Genomic DNA, 17,871 nt, shown 5'->3' with positions numbered 1-17,871 from the left:
TGCAACAAGGCGCCATCTGCCTAGCAGAGGCAGGACGAAGGCGACGCCAAGACGAAGGGACAAAGGGAAGAAGGGACATGTGTTCGCTCCGTTGTTGCAGCTGCATGTGAAATCCAGCACATGTGCAAGAGGAGTCGCCTCCGCTTGCTGCTGCTGCATAATAAACAATTTCTTTTTTAAACACAACTCAGAGCAGCAAACAGCAGCGAAAGATACAACAGAGAGAAAGAGAGAGAGAGCAGGAGAAAGAGAGAGAGAGAGAGCGAACAAGCGCCATGAAACATGAATGAATGAGGACGCGCAGTCAGCGTTGAATGAATGAATCATTCACGCAGAAATGAATACAAGCGCGACATATGAATACATGTGAGTGTGTGAGTGCGGCCTGGTTACAAATGAATGTTGGCACACTCACACACACAGCTTGTGAATCAATGAATGTCTACATATTGCCATAATTAAGAAACTCGAAACCAAGATGAATACACGAAACGAGCGCAAGTGAATACATGCTTCGTATTCGTATACAAATCTATATGAATACATTGATTATAGATGCATGAGTACTCAATAATTGAATAAGTTAATGCAAGAAGTTGTTTGCGTAAAGAGAACGATTATTTTCTGCGATTTTCAAAGCATTCGTTCATTCATACAATATTTATTCACAATTTCATATAATGAATTTGTTTGCTACAAATACATTCATTTTTTTCTTATATGCATTCGATCGTTCTTCAAATTTCATTTGCTAAAAATACATTCATTCATATCATATTTATTCACAATACTACATTAAAACTTGAAATGCATTTCATTTGCTTAAAATGCGTTCATTCATTCCTTTTTATTCACATTTTCATATTATACCGTGCTATAAATTTATTTGCTAAAAATACTTTCATTATTGTATTCATTCATTATTCATTCATTCTTTCATTCATATTTATTCACAATTTTATATTATGAATTTGTTTGCTAAAAATACATTCATTTTTTTCTTATATGCATTCGATCGTTCTTCAAATTTCATTTGCTAAAAATACTTTCATTCATTTTTTTGCATTCCTTCATTCATATTTATTCACAATATTACATTATAACTTGCTATGCATTTTATTTGCTTAAAATTCATTCATTATTTTCATTCGTTCATTCATTTTTATTCACAAATTTATATTAAAACTTTCTATGAATCATTCATAATTATTCACAAATTTATATTACAACTTGCCAAGAATTTTATTTGCTAAAAATGCATTCATTTATTATTCATATTTATTCAAAATCTCACATTATAACTTGCTATAAATTTCATTTGCTAAAAATACATTCAAGAAACTATTTTGGTATTTATTTCAACTTTTTTTTTGCTTAGCACTTAACATTAATTAATTTAAATGGACACAACTCGCAGTGAATATGAATACCTGGGCATGCACTCATACTACTCATAAAGACTGAAACTGAAACCAAGAATGAAACGACAAAAAAAAAAAACGAACTAGAAATTGCGTGTAATAAATGACTCCACACATTCACTCTGAATGAGTGTGTGAATGAGTGCATATGAGTGTTTCGTGAGTGTTGGCGTGTTGTTGTACTACACTGCGTTCTTACATTGTATTCAATTTTGCACTAGCTTTCGCTCTCTCTCTCTCTTGCTCTCTTTGTTGCTGTCTCGCTCTGCGTTTTTTTTTTTTGTTGAATGTTTTTGCATATGACGTTGCCGGCTAAATAACAGCCAAGCACCCCCAACTGTCCCCTTAGGGGTGTGCCACGCCCCCTACCCCCGCCCCTCGTCATATGTGTTTGGGGCTTTGCTCTGCGGCAGCTCGCAATTAAATCGATAATAACGCGACCAGCGGAGCCTCGCGTCTCGTGAAGCCTAAGCCTGAAGCCCCGTCGAAGCACCTCCACTCCACTCCCCTCCCTTCCACCACCCCCTCCCTCCCTCCCCCGCTTCTTCTCTTCTGCTCACCTTTGTCCCGTTGCGCAGCTCAAAGTCTGCCTAATTGCGGATGACATGAAATTGTTTGCGCTATAACAATAAACCAAAGCGTTGCCGACTGCGACGCCAGCAGCGACGTCAGCGTCAACGTCGACTGCGACTGCTTATAGCCAACAATAGAAACAACAGCAACAACAACAACAAACTGAGCTCAGCTCAGCCAAAGTGCGAGCTGACAAATATTTACCATAGATGGCGCTTAGGTGCAAGGTTTATGTTTGCAAATGCAACCGATAAGAATCATTCGAGGTGAGCTAATAACAATTGCGATGAACTCACCCGATACAACGCGCTATGCAATGCCACGCCCCTTCTCCTCATTCTCCTCCTCCTCCTCTAGCCATAAGCCAAACAGCCACAATGTAAAACTTGGTCGCATTCACACGCCCATTTTATTTCTATTTAATATACTGCAGCTAAACTTAGTATATTTCATGTGGAACTTGAAGCATTTCTCAGTTAATTTCATAAATAAGTTTATTCATTATATTTTCTATAGACTATTATGTTAAGAAATTAAGCAAGAGAGGCTCAAGCAACATTTATTATATTATTCATTAAATTAATATAATATATACTGAATAAATTGATATACTGAATATACTGAAAATTATGTTGGTTGCATTTCTTACTTCAATCTTCAATTTGTCATTATTGAATAATGAAATGCATTTTTAATGTATTCAGTATATTTCTGGTATATTTTACTTAAATTCTTAATCTATTTAGACGATTCAATTACTTTATTGAATAATTTAATTCAGTATTAGTAGTGTATTCAGTATATTTGTTGTATATTTTACTTGAACTTTTAATTTATTTAGACCATTCAATTATTTGTATTGAATAATTTAATTCAGTATTAGTAGTGTATTCAGTATATTTCTGGTATATTTTACTTAAATTCTTAATCTATTTAGACGATTCAATTATTTGTATTGAATAATTTAATTCAGTATTAGTAGTGTATTCAGTATATTTCTGGTATATTTTACTTGAACTTTTCATTTATTTAGACCATTCAAATATTTTATTGAATAATTTAATTCAGTTTTTATGTTTTCAGTATATTTCTGGTATATTTTCTAGTCGTATTTACTTAATTTTATTGTTGCTCCTGGTGTATTCAGTATATTTATTGTATATTTTTGCTGGCACATACTGCATATACCATATTTTATTGTTACTAAGCTTTGTCCGATGCTTGTGACAATTCAATTTCATCAATACTTATTATAATTGAATAATTCAATTCATTTTAAATGTTTTTAGTATATTTCTGTTATATTTTTTGCTGACATATACTTTATTTTATTTTTACTGTGCTCTTATTTTACTGTGCTATTTATTTAGAGTATATTTTAAAGACATATACTGCATATACCATATTGTACCTTATATTAAAAATAGGATTATTTAATACTACATACATATGTATATCATAATTCCCAATTCATCGTACTTTAAAATCTATGAATGCTCTCGCTTTATTGATACTGCTTCTAGCTCAGTATTTTGTTTGGTATATTTTGCATACCAAGTGAATTTTGAGAATAATTCAAACAGTATTTAAGAGTCTGTTTTTCCCCAGTCTTTTGTTACCCTTTAATAAAATTATTCTCAAATGAAAGCTCAATAAAATGTATATAAAGATAGATAGATAGAAAGTTATATACATAGATAATTAAATATATCGAAATTTAGTAGAATACTCGACTAGCATATACCCTGCACATTTATAATAAGCGATAACTGCAACATTATATTAAATTATGCTATAAATTGCAATTTATACCCTCTATAAAAATGATTTTGTTCATTTCTTTCGCACATTTAGCCAAGTTTCTCGCCAATAATTGCACGCCATTAAGGTCATTTATTTTGTTTATATTACTTTTATTCGGGTGTTTGTGAACATTGTGGATGCATACTACATATATATACATATATAATATATATATACCCTGTAGTTTGCACATTTTGGTATCGTTTGCACTGATAATTGAATGTAATTAGTGGCATTTCTTTGCTCTGCCTTCGAGTGGGCAATGTTTGCCATTGAGTGCTCTACTCCAAGCAGCTTCCCTTTTGCGCCCTTTTTCTTCATTTCCTCCATTTTCCATTTGCTTTTCCTCCCCCTCCACCGCATGAAACGGAAGAGCCGTTAGCATTTGCTGCGTTTTGTTTTGTTTATTGTAATTGCAGGCATTGTCAACATTGTTGTTGTTGTTGTAGTAGTTGTTGTTGTAACTAGAAGGTAAGCAATTCTGTTCGCAGTTGTTGTTGTTGCTGTTGTTGTTGTTGTTGTGGCAACGCACGTGCGGAAAATGCCGCCGCAAAAAGCAACTGCGGCAGCGGAAAAACTGAAACACATGGCACGAAAACGCTAATGACACACAAACACAAACAAACACGCACACTTGCAGTATGTGTGTGTATGTGTGTGTGTGTGTCAGTGTGTGTGTGTGTGTGTTCTCTGACTGTCTGCTGGGGGCCTTTGCCTGCTTGTCATGTGTTTATTATCCTTTGGCAGCGGAAGTTTACAACAAAAGTTGAAGGCAAAACCGCAGCACGTTGAGCGACAAGAGATGCTGGCACGCCCCTTCCACTCTCCTCCCCTTTCCCCTTGCCCCTAGAGGAGTTTATGCTAGAGGCGACTGCTTGTTGCACTGAATAAACAATTAGAAAATCGCATAAACGGCCCATTAAATTGTTTTTCCACACTTTTCCCCAAAAAACGAAATTCTAATCAAATTTTCCAACGATTTTTGTTGTTCTTTTATGTGTGTGTGCGAGTGTGTGTGTCTGTGTGTGTGCCATAAATTAGAGGCACTCATCACAAGCATTTTGCCAAGACTGCCAAAGCGACAAAACTCTTTTTATACCCGACATCCAAGCCAACAAAATAATGTTAGGGTTTTATCAACTAAAGAAATTACAAATTAACTTGTTGCACATCAAAAGAAAAGGCGATTCATTCGTATTAAAGAGACTCGAATTTTAGTTTAACAACATTCTATAAAAATTCTGAATTTTAGTTTAACAACAATCTAAATAAATTCTGAATTTTAGTTTAACAGCCTTCAAAATTAATTCTGAATTTTATTTTAACAACATTCTAAATAAATTCTGAATTTTAGTTCAACAACATTCCAAATAAATTTTGAATTTTTGTTTAACAACATTCTAAATTAGCTCTGATTTTTACTTTAACGACATTTTGAAAATTTTGAGGATTTTAGTTAAACGACATTCTAAATAAATTCTAAAAATTTCACTGTAAACGAATGCTTCAATGCTATGAAAAAATTAATTTTTTTTGCTCAACTTAAAAATAAAATATTCAAAATATTAAACAAAAAACTGCTCGTCATAAAAATAGCACTTATCTTTATTTTTACCTTTTCTTGTTGATATAACGAAATTTTGTTTATAATAAATATGCCAAAAACTAATTTCTTATATTATTAATGTTCTTTTTTAATTTTTTGGTTTGCGTATGAATTATTTTTGAGTTTATTTTAAAATGGAAAAATAATCTTAAAATCATTCTTAGCTTAAATTAAAATGGTAATCAAGAGCTATAAGATTAATCTCTACTAAAAATAAAAAAATGTTTTAGTTTATGTTGTTTTTTTTACTTTAGATAGAGAATATCCAAATAGCACTTCATTTTTATTTTTACCAATTTTTGTTGATATAGTATATCGTCATCAACGAAAGTTTTTGTAATAAATCTGCCAAAAACTAATTTTTTATATATAAAATTTATTTAAACCTCAATATAATAAGAGTTAAATGAACACATATATTATATATTATACCTATGATCATATTATATCGATCATAGATATAATATGTAATACACATTAACATTAACAAGTGTTTTATCTCAAGAATTTTGGGAAATGTTGCTACGGGTATTTCACAGTTGAGCATGCTCATCAGTAGTCAGCTTTCTTATATGAGTTTGCCTTAATATTGAAGGCGGAGATGAAGGGGGAGGAGTAGGAGTAGGAGTAGGAGAAGAAGGAGGAGGAGAGAACGACCCTTTAATTGAATATTAATAACAAAATCCTGCATATTATAAGCAGCAGTGCCCAGCGCCAAACGAATAACGAAAAGCGAATAACGAATAAAGAATAAAGAAGAGAAAGGATCAGCTAAGCAAAGGTTCGTCTCCGCTTAATATATGCGCATATCCGTGTGTCGTAGCTGCGATTGTATTGGTGTGTGCTGTCTCTTTCTTTGCCTTTGCCTTTGTATTTGTGCACACGCGCAGCCAAGAGCGAGAGAGGGAGAGAGAGAGTAAAGAGAGGGGACGGGCGGGCAAGTGGCAATTGGCAAGGTCCTGCCACTAAAGTTGTATGTCCTGACATGTCAAATGTTAATATCATTATACGCAACTCGATTCCCAGCAATTCAATTCGCCCCAATTCGCCTCAATTCGCTTCAACTCGCTGCGACTGCTGCAACTACAGTTCTCTGTGTATGTGTGTGTGTCTGTGTGTGTGCCACAAACTCTGCAGACTTTAACTCAATTTTCAAGTGGCACGCAGCTGTCCGGACCTCAGTTTTGCAAGCGGAAAAGTGTTGCAAAAAAACACAAAAATGATCAAAAAAAAAAATGAAGGTTGTTTCCATTTGCAGTATCGCCTGCAAAACGCCCATTAAAGCAGTTACTTTATGTGAAATCAAATGACATATATTTAATGAAATCAATTTGCAATTCATCAACTTGATCGCGAAACTTTTACATACAATTTATATGAGACTTTAAATTACTAAAAATTCTTATGAAAGTATGAATATCATCAAGTTAGTCTTTAATAATAATAATAGTAAAAAATAATAATAATAAAAATAGTAATAAAATTCACAATTGAATTTATGAAATCATGAATATCATTATTTTTATCTTTTTTATTTTACTTAAACATTTGTTCTTAGCTTTTTCTGAAATCCTGTTTTTAATTCAAGTAAAAAATTGCATTTAATTTTAAATTTACTAAAAATTCTTATTTCAATTTATGAAAGTATGAAAATCATCAAGTTTGTCTTTAATAATAATAATAGTAGTAATAAAATTCACATTTGAATTTATGAAATCATGAAAATCATGAAAAAAAATTACTAAAAATTCTTATAAAAATCATCAAGTTTGTCTTTAATATTAATAATAATAATAATAATAATAATAATAATAATAATAATAATAATAATAATAATAATAATAATAATAATAATAATAATAATAATAATAATAATAATAATAATAATAATAATAATAATAATAATAATAATAGTAGTAATAAAATTGACATTTGAATTTATCTTTTTTATTTTACTTAAAAATTCTTTCTTTACTTTTCCTGAAATTCTGTTTTTAATTCAAGTAAAAAATTGGCATTAAATTTTAAATTACTAAAAATTCTTATAAAAATCATCAGCTAATAATAATCACAATTCTTTCGTTATGATTGCATTATTTTATTAACCAATAACTCGCGATATCTTTGACATTAATTGGCTTTTACACTCGTATGCTTTTTATGCATACTTATTAATTGGCCATAACTATAACGAAAACTTGAAGCTAATGAGAAGGCGACATCGAGTCTTCTAGGAAGTCGGATGGATGAAATAGGAAGTTGCCCAGAGGAGGGAAGGGAGAAGGGAGGAAGGAATGCGTATTGGGAATGGGAACGGAAACCCATTGAGCCCAGAATAGTGGTTCAGTTAACTAACCAAAAGACCTAAAACAGCTAAAAGCAAAAGTTATGTGTGTGTGTGTGTGTGTGTGTATAAAATCATGTCGAGTCATTTCCTGTACAACTTTTCGCCACACACACACACACGCACACACACACAGGACTAAGGCCACTAAAAGCAGGCAAAACCAACAAACACACAAAAAATTGAAATAAAATAAACCGAGGAAGGGCAAAAAAAAAACGCGATGAACGAACGAACAAAAAAAACAAAAAAGTAGAAGTAGTAGCAGAAAAATAAATATATATTTAAGTATATATTAAAATGGTATAAGCTCGAGTCAGACAAGAGAGAGAGTTTGCTCTCTAAGCATGCTGGCCCTTTAATGGTCATAAAAATTTTATTATAATTTTTAATAATTTAGACGAGCATATTGCGGGTGGCACTCGAGAAGGGGGAGAGCAGGGCTGTGTGTGTATGTGTGTGTGTGTGTGTGTTTGCTATCACATGCTGTCTGAGAGGCCAACGCGATGCGAATGCGAATCCAGGTCTGTGGCTTGGCCATAGACGAAGTCCGACTCAGACCGAGACCGGCACGCACACACACACACACAGATATATATACACGCGAAAGTGCAAATGCCGTAAATCATGGCCCAGGTAAACAAGCAGCAGCAAAAGTGGAAGAAGCAACAACACACACAAAAAGCAAAAAAAAGGCAACCCAAAATAGAAGCAGCAGCAAAAACGAGAAACAAAAATGAAATGAAATGAAATGAAGGCAAGCGCCACACTCTGAGTGTGTGTGTGTGTGTGTGTGTGTGTGTGGCAAGGAGGATCTGCCCCAAACTGGATGGGGAGGGGGGACAGGGAAGAGGCAGGCAGAGAGACAGTTTGCCCGGGTCAGCTGGTGCACAAGCTGGTTGCGATGTCCTTCAGCGTTTTGTGCCGCGACTCGGCGATAACTTGATGAAATCGTTAGCATTACCGTTAGACGTGCCACGTTAACGCCACTGCAACAACACAGTGCAACATATGTTCTTCGCTCTACACCTGTGTGTGTGTGCTAAGTGAGTAAAAGAGTGTGTGAGGTAAAGGAAGAGAGAGGGAGCTGGAACAGCTAACCAAATCAAGCCATGAAAAATGATACAGCAAACGAACCACTTTTGCAGCTCCTCGAGCAGCGGCACCACCTTCCTTCCACACCCCCCACCCCCACAATGTTAATGGTGTTTAAGCAATTTTAAAATGTCACCTTGACTAAAAGGTAGTACAGAGGCAACTGCTATTTGTATGGCTGAAATATAATCACTAATTGCCACTCAAAGCGTATACAAATAATTTCGTTTTCGCTAACTTATTTAGTTGCACACCTAATATAACTAACTAAAGTTCGTTATTTAATAAATTCAAATGTGCACCATTTAAATTGAAGCCCAAAAGTATGCTACACTTTTCAGTAAACACAACTTGTTAACTGACTGAGTCACTGCTAAGTGTTGTTGTCCAATATGTATAAATATGTACAATGAAAGTCAAGTAAACCATGCCCAAAAATAACTACTGTATTTAACCTTTGCGTGCGTGAATGCCAATTCTATGGCAAGAACTCTACTGGGTCAAAATCAACTCGCGTCTCAAGTACTAATTGATTTCAAGTGGACAGCCCAAAAGTATGCTTTACTTTTTAATAAATCAACTGCTTGCACAGCAGGCAAGTGCACTGCTTGGACGAGCTGCTTGCCACTCCTGTGTGTGGTTGTGTGTTTATTAAATATCTTTTGTGTGTTTTGATTGACATTAAAAATATATATGCATACACATATTAAAGAAAGCAAAAACAAGTGCTTGCTGCTGCTGCAGTGCGAGTAATAGTCGCAAAAGCCACAAATGCCAAGGCCAAACCACACAGGGCGCACATGACATGTGATGGGAGAGGGGTAGAGAAGGGAAGAGCGTGTGTTTTCGAGTGGGTGCAGCTGCAAATGCCCGTGTGGCATGTGACCATGTTGAACTGATGAATCGGACCACTGTGCAAGTGTATGTATGTGTGTGTGTGAGTGCTTTCGCGTATATGTTTCAATTTCACGGCGGAACCAAACACAGTTACAGTTGCAGTTGCAGTTTCATTTGCGACTTGCCTGCTCTTGATTGCTTGACTGACACACACACACACCCAAACATACACACGCAGAGATTTCTAGCTGTTATTTGTTTGCATTGCTTGCGCTGCTTTTCACAATTTTCGCGCATTTCCCTTTCATTTGACTAAACTTGACCCACAAATCGTGCGCCTGCAGGCTGGGCAGCAATTCAACCAAAATTATTCAGCTGCTGTAGAATTTGACATGGCACAACTTTAACTGCATATTTTACCATTGCAATGGGATAAACCACCAGCGAAAAGTGTGATTAGAAAAATGTGCAAGCGAGAGGGAAAATGAAAGTGCTGTTAAAGCAATTTTAAATGAACTCCATGCGCGCTGCAGCAAGCAGTAGATGAACTGCTTTGCGCAGAACAACTGACAATGCAGTGCACTGCTTGGTGTGCAAGTATCACAAAATGGTGTGTGTCCAAGCTAAGCAAGCCAACAACCAACTGTTGGTGAAATTAAATTGGAATTTACTTTTACACCAACTACAGTGAATATTGACTAGATTAGATAATTCTATTTTAAAAAAATTGCATAAAAATCATGAATTTATTTGAAATTAACCGATTTGTTGTTTCTTTCTACTTGCAGCACGAATAAAGGCGACTTGCAACGCGCCTAATCACAATGTTGCCATATCGTCAGCCCCTGCTGACTCTGCTCCTGCTTGCCACGCTGCTCGTCCTGCCAAATGCCACGCTGGCCAAGTCAAAGAAGGGCAACAAATCGAACCAGAACTCACACTACAGCGACTCCTCCTCGAGTGGTAGCAGCAACAGCAACAACAATGCGGGCAACAGCGACGAAACCACAAAAATCAAAGGACACGGCGATGGAGGCCAACACTTTGCCATGGAGCCACAGGATCAAACCGCTGTCGTCGGCTCACGAGTAACGCTGCCGTGTCGCGTCATGCAAAAGGTCGGTGCACTGCAATGGACCAAGGATGACTTTGGCCTCGGCCAACATCGCAATCTCAGCGGCTTCGAGCGCTACTCGATGGTGGGCAGCGATGAGGAGGGCGATTTCTCGCTCGACATTTATCCGCTGATGCTCGACGACGATGCCAAATACCAATGCCAGGTGGGACCTGGGCCACAGGGTGAGCAGGGCATACGATCGCGATTCGCCAATCTGACGGTGCTTGTGCCACCCGAGGCGCCAAAGATACTGCAGGGTGACTATCTGGTGACCACCGAGGATCGTGAAATCGAACTCGAATGCGTGTCGGTGGGCGGCAAACCCGCTGCGGAAATCACCTGGATCGATGGCCTGGGCAATGTCCTCACCGCCGAGAGTTTCTTTGAACCGCTCGCCGATTCCAGACGCGTCACCACCAAATCCGTCCTCAAGCTGGCGCCCAAAAAGAAATATCACAATACGACAATCACGTGTCAGGCGCAAAACACCGCCGATCGCACATATCGCTCAGCCAAAGTCCTACTTGAGGTGAAGTATGCCCCCAAGGTGTCCGTTTCAGTAGTGGGCGGTGCTCTCGCCGAGGGACGCATCCCGGAGGGGGCTGAGGTTATTCTCGGCTGCCAGGCGGATGCGAATCCGCACGAGGTCAGCTATCGCTGGTTCATCAACGATGAGCTCATGACTGGCGACTTTACCACCAAAATGGTAAGTGTGTGGCTTGGAATTGAAGAGTTGGAAATTATCGAAAAATCCAGGCAGTTGAAAGTATATTTCATAAATGATTTGATTTGATACCTTTTCTAATATTCCCAATGAAAAGTTCTACATAACTTTAGGGTAGATTGAAAAATTCAATTTCGTTAAATAGAACATTATTGAGAAAATAATTATTTATTTTAATACTCATTAAGGGTCCATTGAAAAATCGGTACTTTATCCATATAAAGTCATTTTATAAAATATACCATTAGAATGAAGTTTAAGTTAGAAATAAATTCATTATAATCGATTTAAATAGAAATTCCGAAAAGTCTTCTAGAATATCTCTTGATATGTATTTAAATTAATGAAATTTCACTAAAATATAAAATATATGAAATTAATCTAAATAAAGCTAAAAATCTAAGAGATTTGATTAAAATGATTCCATTTAAAAGAACATTTTTCAGAAAATTTATTTTTTAACATGATAATTGTAATATAAAAAAAACCCCGATTTTTCTTTAACATCACTCTATTCCAAAAAGTAATTTAAAGTTTTTTTTAGAATATTTCTTTATATTAGATTGTTTCTATACAAATTAAATTTCATATAACATTAAAGAAACGAAACTTGATAAAGTTGTAAATTGAATTTAAGCAATTTGATTCGTATGTTACATTATTAAGATTTTATTTAAAGAAAAATGTTCAGACAATTTATTCATCAACATAGTATGAAAATTGAAGTATTTAAAAAATGCGTTTTCTCACTAACTCATTTACATTTACTCTTTTAAAATGAATAATTTTAAAATATAATATATAAATATCAAAAGTGCAGATAATAATTTAAAGGTGGGACACAATCAATTTTGATGGAAGGAAAATTTGAATTAAAATTAATGATTTCTTGACAGTAGTCAACAGTTTAGTGACAAAATAAGCAGGCTAAACATTTGTTTTCTCTCCTAACTAATCCCTGTTTGCTTCTTCCACAGATCATACACAATGTAACGCGACAATATGACGAGGCGATCGTCAAATGCGAGGTGGTCAATGCCGTTGGCAAGAGCGAGGAAACCGAAACGCTCGACATCAGCTGTAAGTTGGCTGCATTCTTTGACCCCTTCGAAAAAACCTTTACTAAAGAACTTTCTCTTTATTTGTGCAGATGGTCCCGTGTTTCGACAACGACCCGCCAGTAAAGAGGCGGATTTGGGCGCCACTGTAACGATGCGCTGTGAAGTAGCCGGAAATCCTGCGCCGAAGATCGAATGGATCAGCGAGAACTCCGATCGGGTAAGTTCAATAAAATACCAAGCGATAAACTCGACCTAAATTCCTCTCTCGCTCTCTCTCTTTCTCTCTCTCTTAAGGTTGTGGGAAACTCACCGGAGCTGAAGATCAAGGTGAGCAGCAATACGGCGGGACGTTACTTCTGCAAGGCGACGGTCGAGGGTTTTTCCGAGATCGGTGCCGAGGCCACGATCTATGTGAAACGTGCACCGATCATCACCTCACAGAAGGTTCAATTCGGTGCCGTTGGCTCGCGGGCAAAGATCGATTGTCTGGCATTTAGCATACCGAAGGCAGAGCATATACTCTGGTCCTTTGAGGGCAAGCTGATTAACATGAGCAGCGCCGATCCGGATATCTACATATTCGAGGAGCATCATCTGCCCGAGGGCGTGCGTGCTGCACTGATCATCAAGGAGAGCCGATCGACGCATTATGGCAAATACAATTGCACCGTACTGAATTCGTATGGCGGTGATTCGCTGATGATTACACTTGTTCCCGAACCGGGCAGCATACCCGTTGTCCTCGTTGTCTTGGGATCGATCTCAACGGTGGCCATTGTGCTGCTGATCGTGATGATTGTGATCGTGTATGGCAAGCGACGCAGTCGCAAGAAGCCAATGCCAGCCGATGTTATACCGGAGGCATCGCGTGGCGGCGATAAGCTCAACGAACTGAAGAGCGAACTGCGCTCCAAGGCCTACGATGTGGAGTACTCCGAGGCGGGCAACGATGGCCTCGCCATCAATCTCACCCAGACGCCAATGCCGGATGTCCAAATGAAGGGCGCCACCTTGGGTGTTCCACTCGCTGGTCCCGTCAAGTTCGACGAACGCTTCTCGGGCGATTATGGCGAGCGTTACAATCGCCAGTGTCACATCAAGAATCTGAAGAATCAACAGGAGCAGGCCTACAAGGAGAGCACCACCAATGGCTATGCGCCGTACTTTGAATACGCTCTCGACTACAGTCCGCCCGCCGACAGTGGCAAGCCGAAAGCTGGGGGCGGTGGCGGTGGCGGTGGCATCAACTCAGCCACCTTGCCCCATTATGCCGCCAATGTGGCAACCTCAGCGGCTGGCGGCGGTGGTGTTGTCACATCGACCACCATGGGCGGAAGTGGAGCCAGCTTGCCACGCAATCAGCGTCACGAGTTGCACCAGCAGCAGCCACAGACATCGCAGGCCAACGGATTTCTGGGTAAGTTTCAAAATCAACAAAAGAACTAGTTCATTAAACTAGTTGAACACTGACTACATACAACTTATAGCCTTGAGAATGATTATTTTCCATAAAAGTTTGTGTAGGTAAAAAGAGCTGTTTAAATAGAACTAGTTCCGTCGCATATTCATATTTACAATACGAAAGCACGCTTAACAAAGAAGATAACTCGCAAAAATAGATTAGAAGAAAATAAAATACAGTCAACGCTCGCAAATCAGAACCATTAAAAACATCATATACAGAAAACCCCTTTGTTTGTAAAGTAATTCGTAAAGTAATTTCCAACAAATATTCAAATATGTTGACAATGTTTTTTACCCAACTAAAACATAAAAAAAAACTTCTTAAAAAATGTTTAATTACATTTTTTGTTTTTACTTTATTTTTAATTTTATTGCATTTAACAAAAATAAGTAAATTAAACTAAACAATTCAGTGCAATACATGTAACACATTTAATTCACTCAAAGTACTTCAAAAACATAAATTTAATTTTGTGGCATGTTCAAACATTAAAGAATTTCAATTCGTTTTGTTCTTCAAATAAGTTACCGAAAAGAACTAGTTCAAAGATTCCACACTTAAGATTACATTAATTAAGATTGTTAAAAAAAAAAACTAGTTCCAAAACCTGAGTCATTTTTTAGTTTAGGTTTGTTCAAGAAATTCCTTTCAAAATATGAGCAAAATAAGCTGAAAGAAATTCCACCAAAATCAAAACGTGCTGGAACTAGTTCCAAAACATAAGTAATTTTTATGTTATTCACTTAATTAGGTTTGTTCAAGAAATTCCTTTGCTGGAACTAGTTCCAAAACATGAGTAATTTTTATGTTATTCACTTAATTAGGTTTGTTCAAGAAATTCCTTTCAAAATATGAGCAAAATAAGCTGAAACAAATTCCACCAAAATAAAAACAAGAGTAATTTTTATGTTATTCACTTAATTAGGTTTGTTCAAGAAATTCCTTTCAAAATATGAGCAAAATAAGCTGAAACAAATTCCACCAAAATCAAAACGTGCTGGAACTAGTTCCAAAACATAAGTTATTTTTATGATATTCAATTAATGATGTTTGTTTAAGAGATTCCTTTCAATAAGTTAAAATCAAAACATGCCGGAACTAGTTCAAGAACTAATCGTAACTAATCGTTAAAACTAGTTCTCAATTCAAGTATGCGAACAAATCGATTAATCATTCTTCTCTTTTCTCGTCGCTCTTTCTCTCTTTCTTTTTAGGTCAACCGCTGTTGCAGAACGGCATCGATAGTCGCTTTAGCGCCATCTACGGCAATCCGTATCTACGCACAAATTCATCCATTTTGCCACCGCTACCGCCGCCGAGCACCGCAAATCCAGCGGCCACGCCCGCCCCACCGCCCTACCATGCTGCCCGGCATGCCAACAGCAACGGGGGCCTGAAACACTTCATTGGCAGCGGTTACGGGGCGAGTGCCAGCCTCAGCATGGGTTCTGGAACCGGAACCGGAGTCGGCGGTGGAATTGGAGTCGGTGGCGGAGTCGGTGGCGGAGTTGGAGCTGGAAGCAGTGCGAGTGGCGGACCTGGCAGCGTCAGTGGCAGCAGCTCCAATTTGACGGCGAGCAGTAATACACTGGCGGCCACGCCTCTCACACAGCCCTCGCTATGCGGTGGCCCCTTAGGAGGCGTGGGCGTGGCTGGGTCACAGCAGAGTGCACAAAGTCCCTCCGGGCAGTTCATACTGCCCACCAATGGCAAGGGCGTTACACAAAAGGGGCCGCTGGCCACGCATGTTTAAGCGAGTAGCGGATCCGGATCCGGAACTGGAACTCGAACCGAAACCGAAACCGGAACTGCAATTGGAGCTCGCATTAGCCGAGTGTAGTGCATATTTATTCGATCTGTATTTGTATTTGTATTTGTAATGTCTAGACTCTAGACTCCCCCTAGGAAACTAAGCGCAGTTCTAATGTGTGTGTAATATTTTTTTTTTGTTTTTTTTTTCGAACATAATTCGATCATATATAAAAAACCGTATTGTGATTTATAGCGTTAATTATTTTATGGCAAACTCAAGCAAAGAAAACATTTAACAAGAAAATGCAAAAAAAAAGAAACGAAAAAAAAACAAATCGAATGAGAACGAATATGAAAATGAAAAGAGAAAAACAACAAAAAAAACCAGTCAGTAAGGCAAATATATATATATATAGTGCAAATTTTAAGATCGATGAGATTATCGATTGAACAAATGAAATGAAATCTATATCAATTATCGAAAACGTATCGAAATGCGAAACTTGAAAAGTTCATTTTAACCGCGAGTTGAAAGCAAAACCACAAAACATTGCAAACTATTCACAAAACAAAAACGAAAAACAAATTATAATATGAAAAAAAAAACAAACAAATGAACATAAATAATAATATTGCCTGTAGTTAGTTCCAAAGTAAAACGCAGCAGCATCCGCAACATTTTCTAAGCCAAAATTTATTACATTTTTAGACTTACAAAACGGACTAAAATACATGCTAGAAAATACTTCAAAACGACTGCGGCAAAAGCCGTTGTTATTATTACAATTTGGTCAAGTTACGGCACTGTATAAAATAAACTAGTTCCAAGTCAAATATAATCCAACACAAAAAAAAAGAAGCTTGTAAAAATCTAAATTAATTATTTCACTGCCCAATATCTTTACATAATATGTATTTTATTTTCTTTATATTATCCGATTGTTATACAATGTTCGACAAAAAGGTCTCTTAACTACCACCCAAATTCATTACAGGGTATACAGTGTATCAGCTAGACCAAATTGCGATAGCACAGCGTCAATGTGAAACCATTTCAATTTTAGCCACTAAGACATAAAACCTAAAATAAATTATGTATTTATATGTAAATTAAAAATTGATATATTACATATCTATATACGTATATATATCATAATGTATATGGATCGTATATATATATAGCGCATTTGTGTATGTAGGCCAGATGGTTTAACGCTTAACTTAATTTACTAAATAGCTGTAAAAGAAAAGTAATGAAATATTTAATCGTAATTCGATATACATACGAGTATAAGTAGTACATAAAAAAGAAAAAAAAATTATATATATATATATATCTACATAAAAGCAAGTGTAATACACTGCAATTTTTTTTTTCTGCATAGTAAAAATACACAAAAAAGTAAAATTAGCATAAGAATTTAAACATTTTAAACATAATCTAGAAACCGAAATGAAAACAAAACAGCTTAGCGAAATTTGTAAAACATATTTGAGAGATCTACCAAAAAATTAAAAACAATAAAAGAAACCAAAAAAAAAAAAAAAAAAAAAACATGAAAAACATCAACAACTGAAATTATTGTAAAAAAAATTTTAAAGCATAAAAATGAAAACAAACAAAAAAATATATAATGAAAGAAAAAAACGAAATGCTGCCTTATGATTCCTTGTGAAATTTGTTGGGTTCTTAAATTACTTGTGTATTTAAGCCAATACTAATTAAATTTTTTTTATTAAATATATATTAATATATAGAAATATATTAATACAAGTCTAGTGAATGAAAGTCGCTTTAAACGTTTATTGTTTAAACTTTTTAACTAGATGATGATGCTATTTGATTTTTGTTGTGCTATTTGCAGAGCTTTTACGTAAGTTCATAAGGAGGTAATGAATCGAAAAATTTAAATAAAAAAGAAGAAAATTTAAAAATTAACATTAACAAAAAGTAAACGAAACTTTTGGGTAAAATGTCAAGCGATTCAATTAAAAGTTCAATTAAGTGCAGAGAAAGAAATACAATTACAAAATAATAAGCGTCAAATGAAAAAAAAGAAAAATATCGAAAAG

General features: G+C 36.1%; 1 protein-coding gene across 2 annotated transcripts in view; it reads left to right on the top strand.

The window, feature by feature from the left end:
- LOC117573327 (irregular chiasm C-roughest protein) overlaps positions 1-16,112 on the top strand; it is a 65,117-nt gene extending 49,005 nt beyond the window's left edge. Inside the window, exons 2-6 of one of the 2 annotated variants that reach the window (XM_034256440.2) lie at positions 10,468-11,502; positions 12,498-12,600; positions 12,671-12,798; positions 12,876-13,998; positions 15,261-16,112. In XM_034256440.2, coding sequence (XP_034112331.1) covers positions 10,504-11,502; positions 12,498-12,600; positions 12,671-12,798; positions 12,876-13,998; positions 15,261-15,799 — 2,892 coding nt within the window. In that variant the 5' untranslated portion in view covers positions 10,468-10,503 and the 3' untranslated portion in view covers positions 15,800-16,112. Of the gene's footprint in view, positions 1-10,390; positions 11,503-12,497; positions 12,601-12,670; positions 12,799-12,875; positions 13,999-15,260 lie in introns of those variants that run through there. The other variant, XM_034256447.2, reaches the window with a different exon arrangement.
- The last annotated feature ends 1,759 nt before the right edge of the window (positions 16,113-17,871 follow it).

The sequence above is a fragment of the Drosophila albomicans genome, chromosome X (assembly GCF_009650485.2).
Source record: "Drosophila albomicans strain 15112-1751.03 chromosome X, ASM965048v2, whole genome shotgun sequence".
Lineage (NCBI taxonomy): Eukaryota > Metazoa > Arthropoda > Insecta > Diptera > Drosophilidae > Drosophila > Drosophila albomicans.
This window is presented reverse-complemented; position numbering and strand designations above follow the sequence as displayed.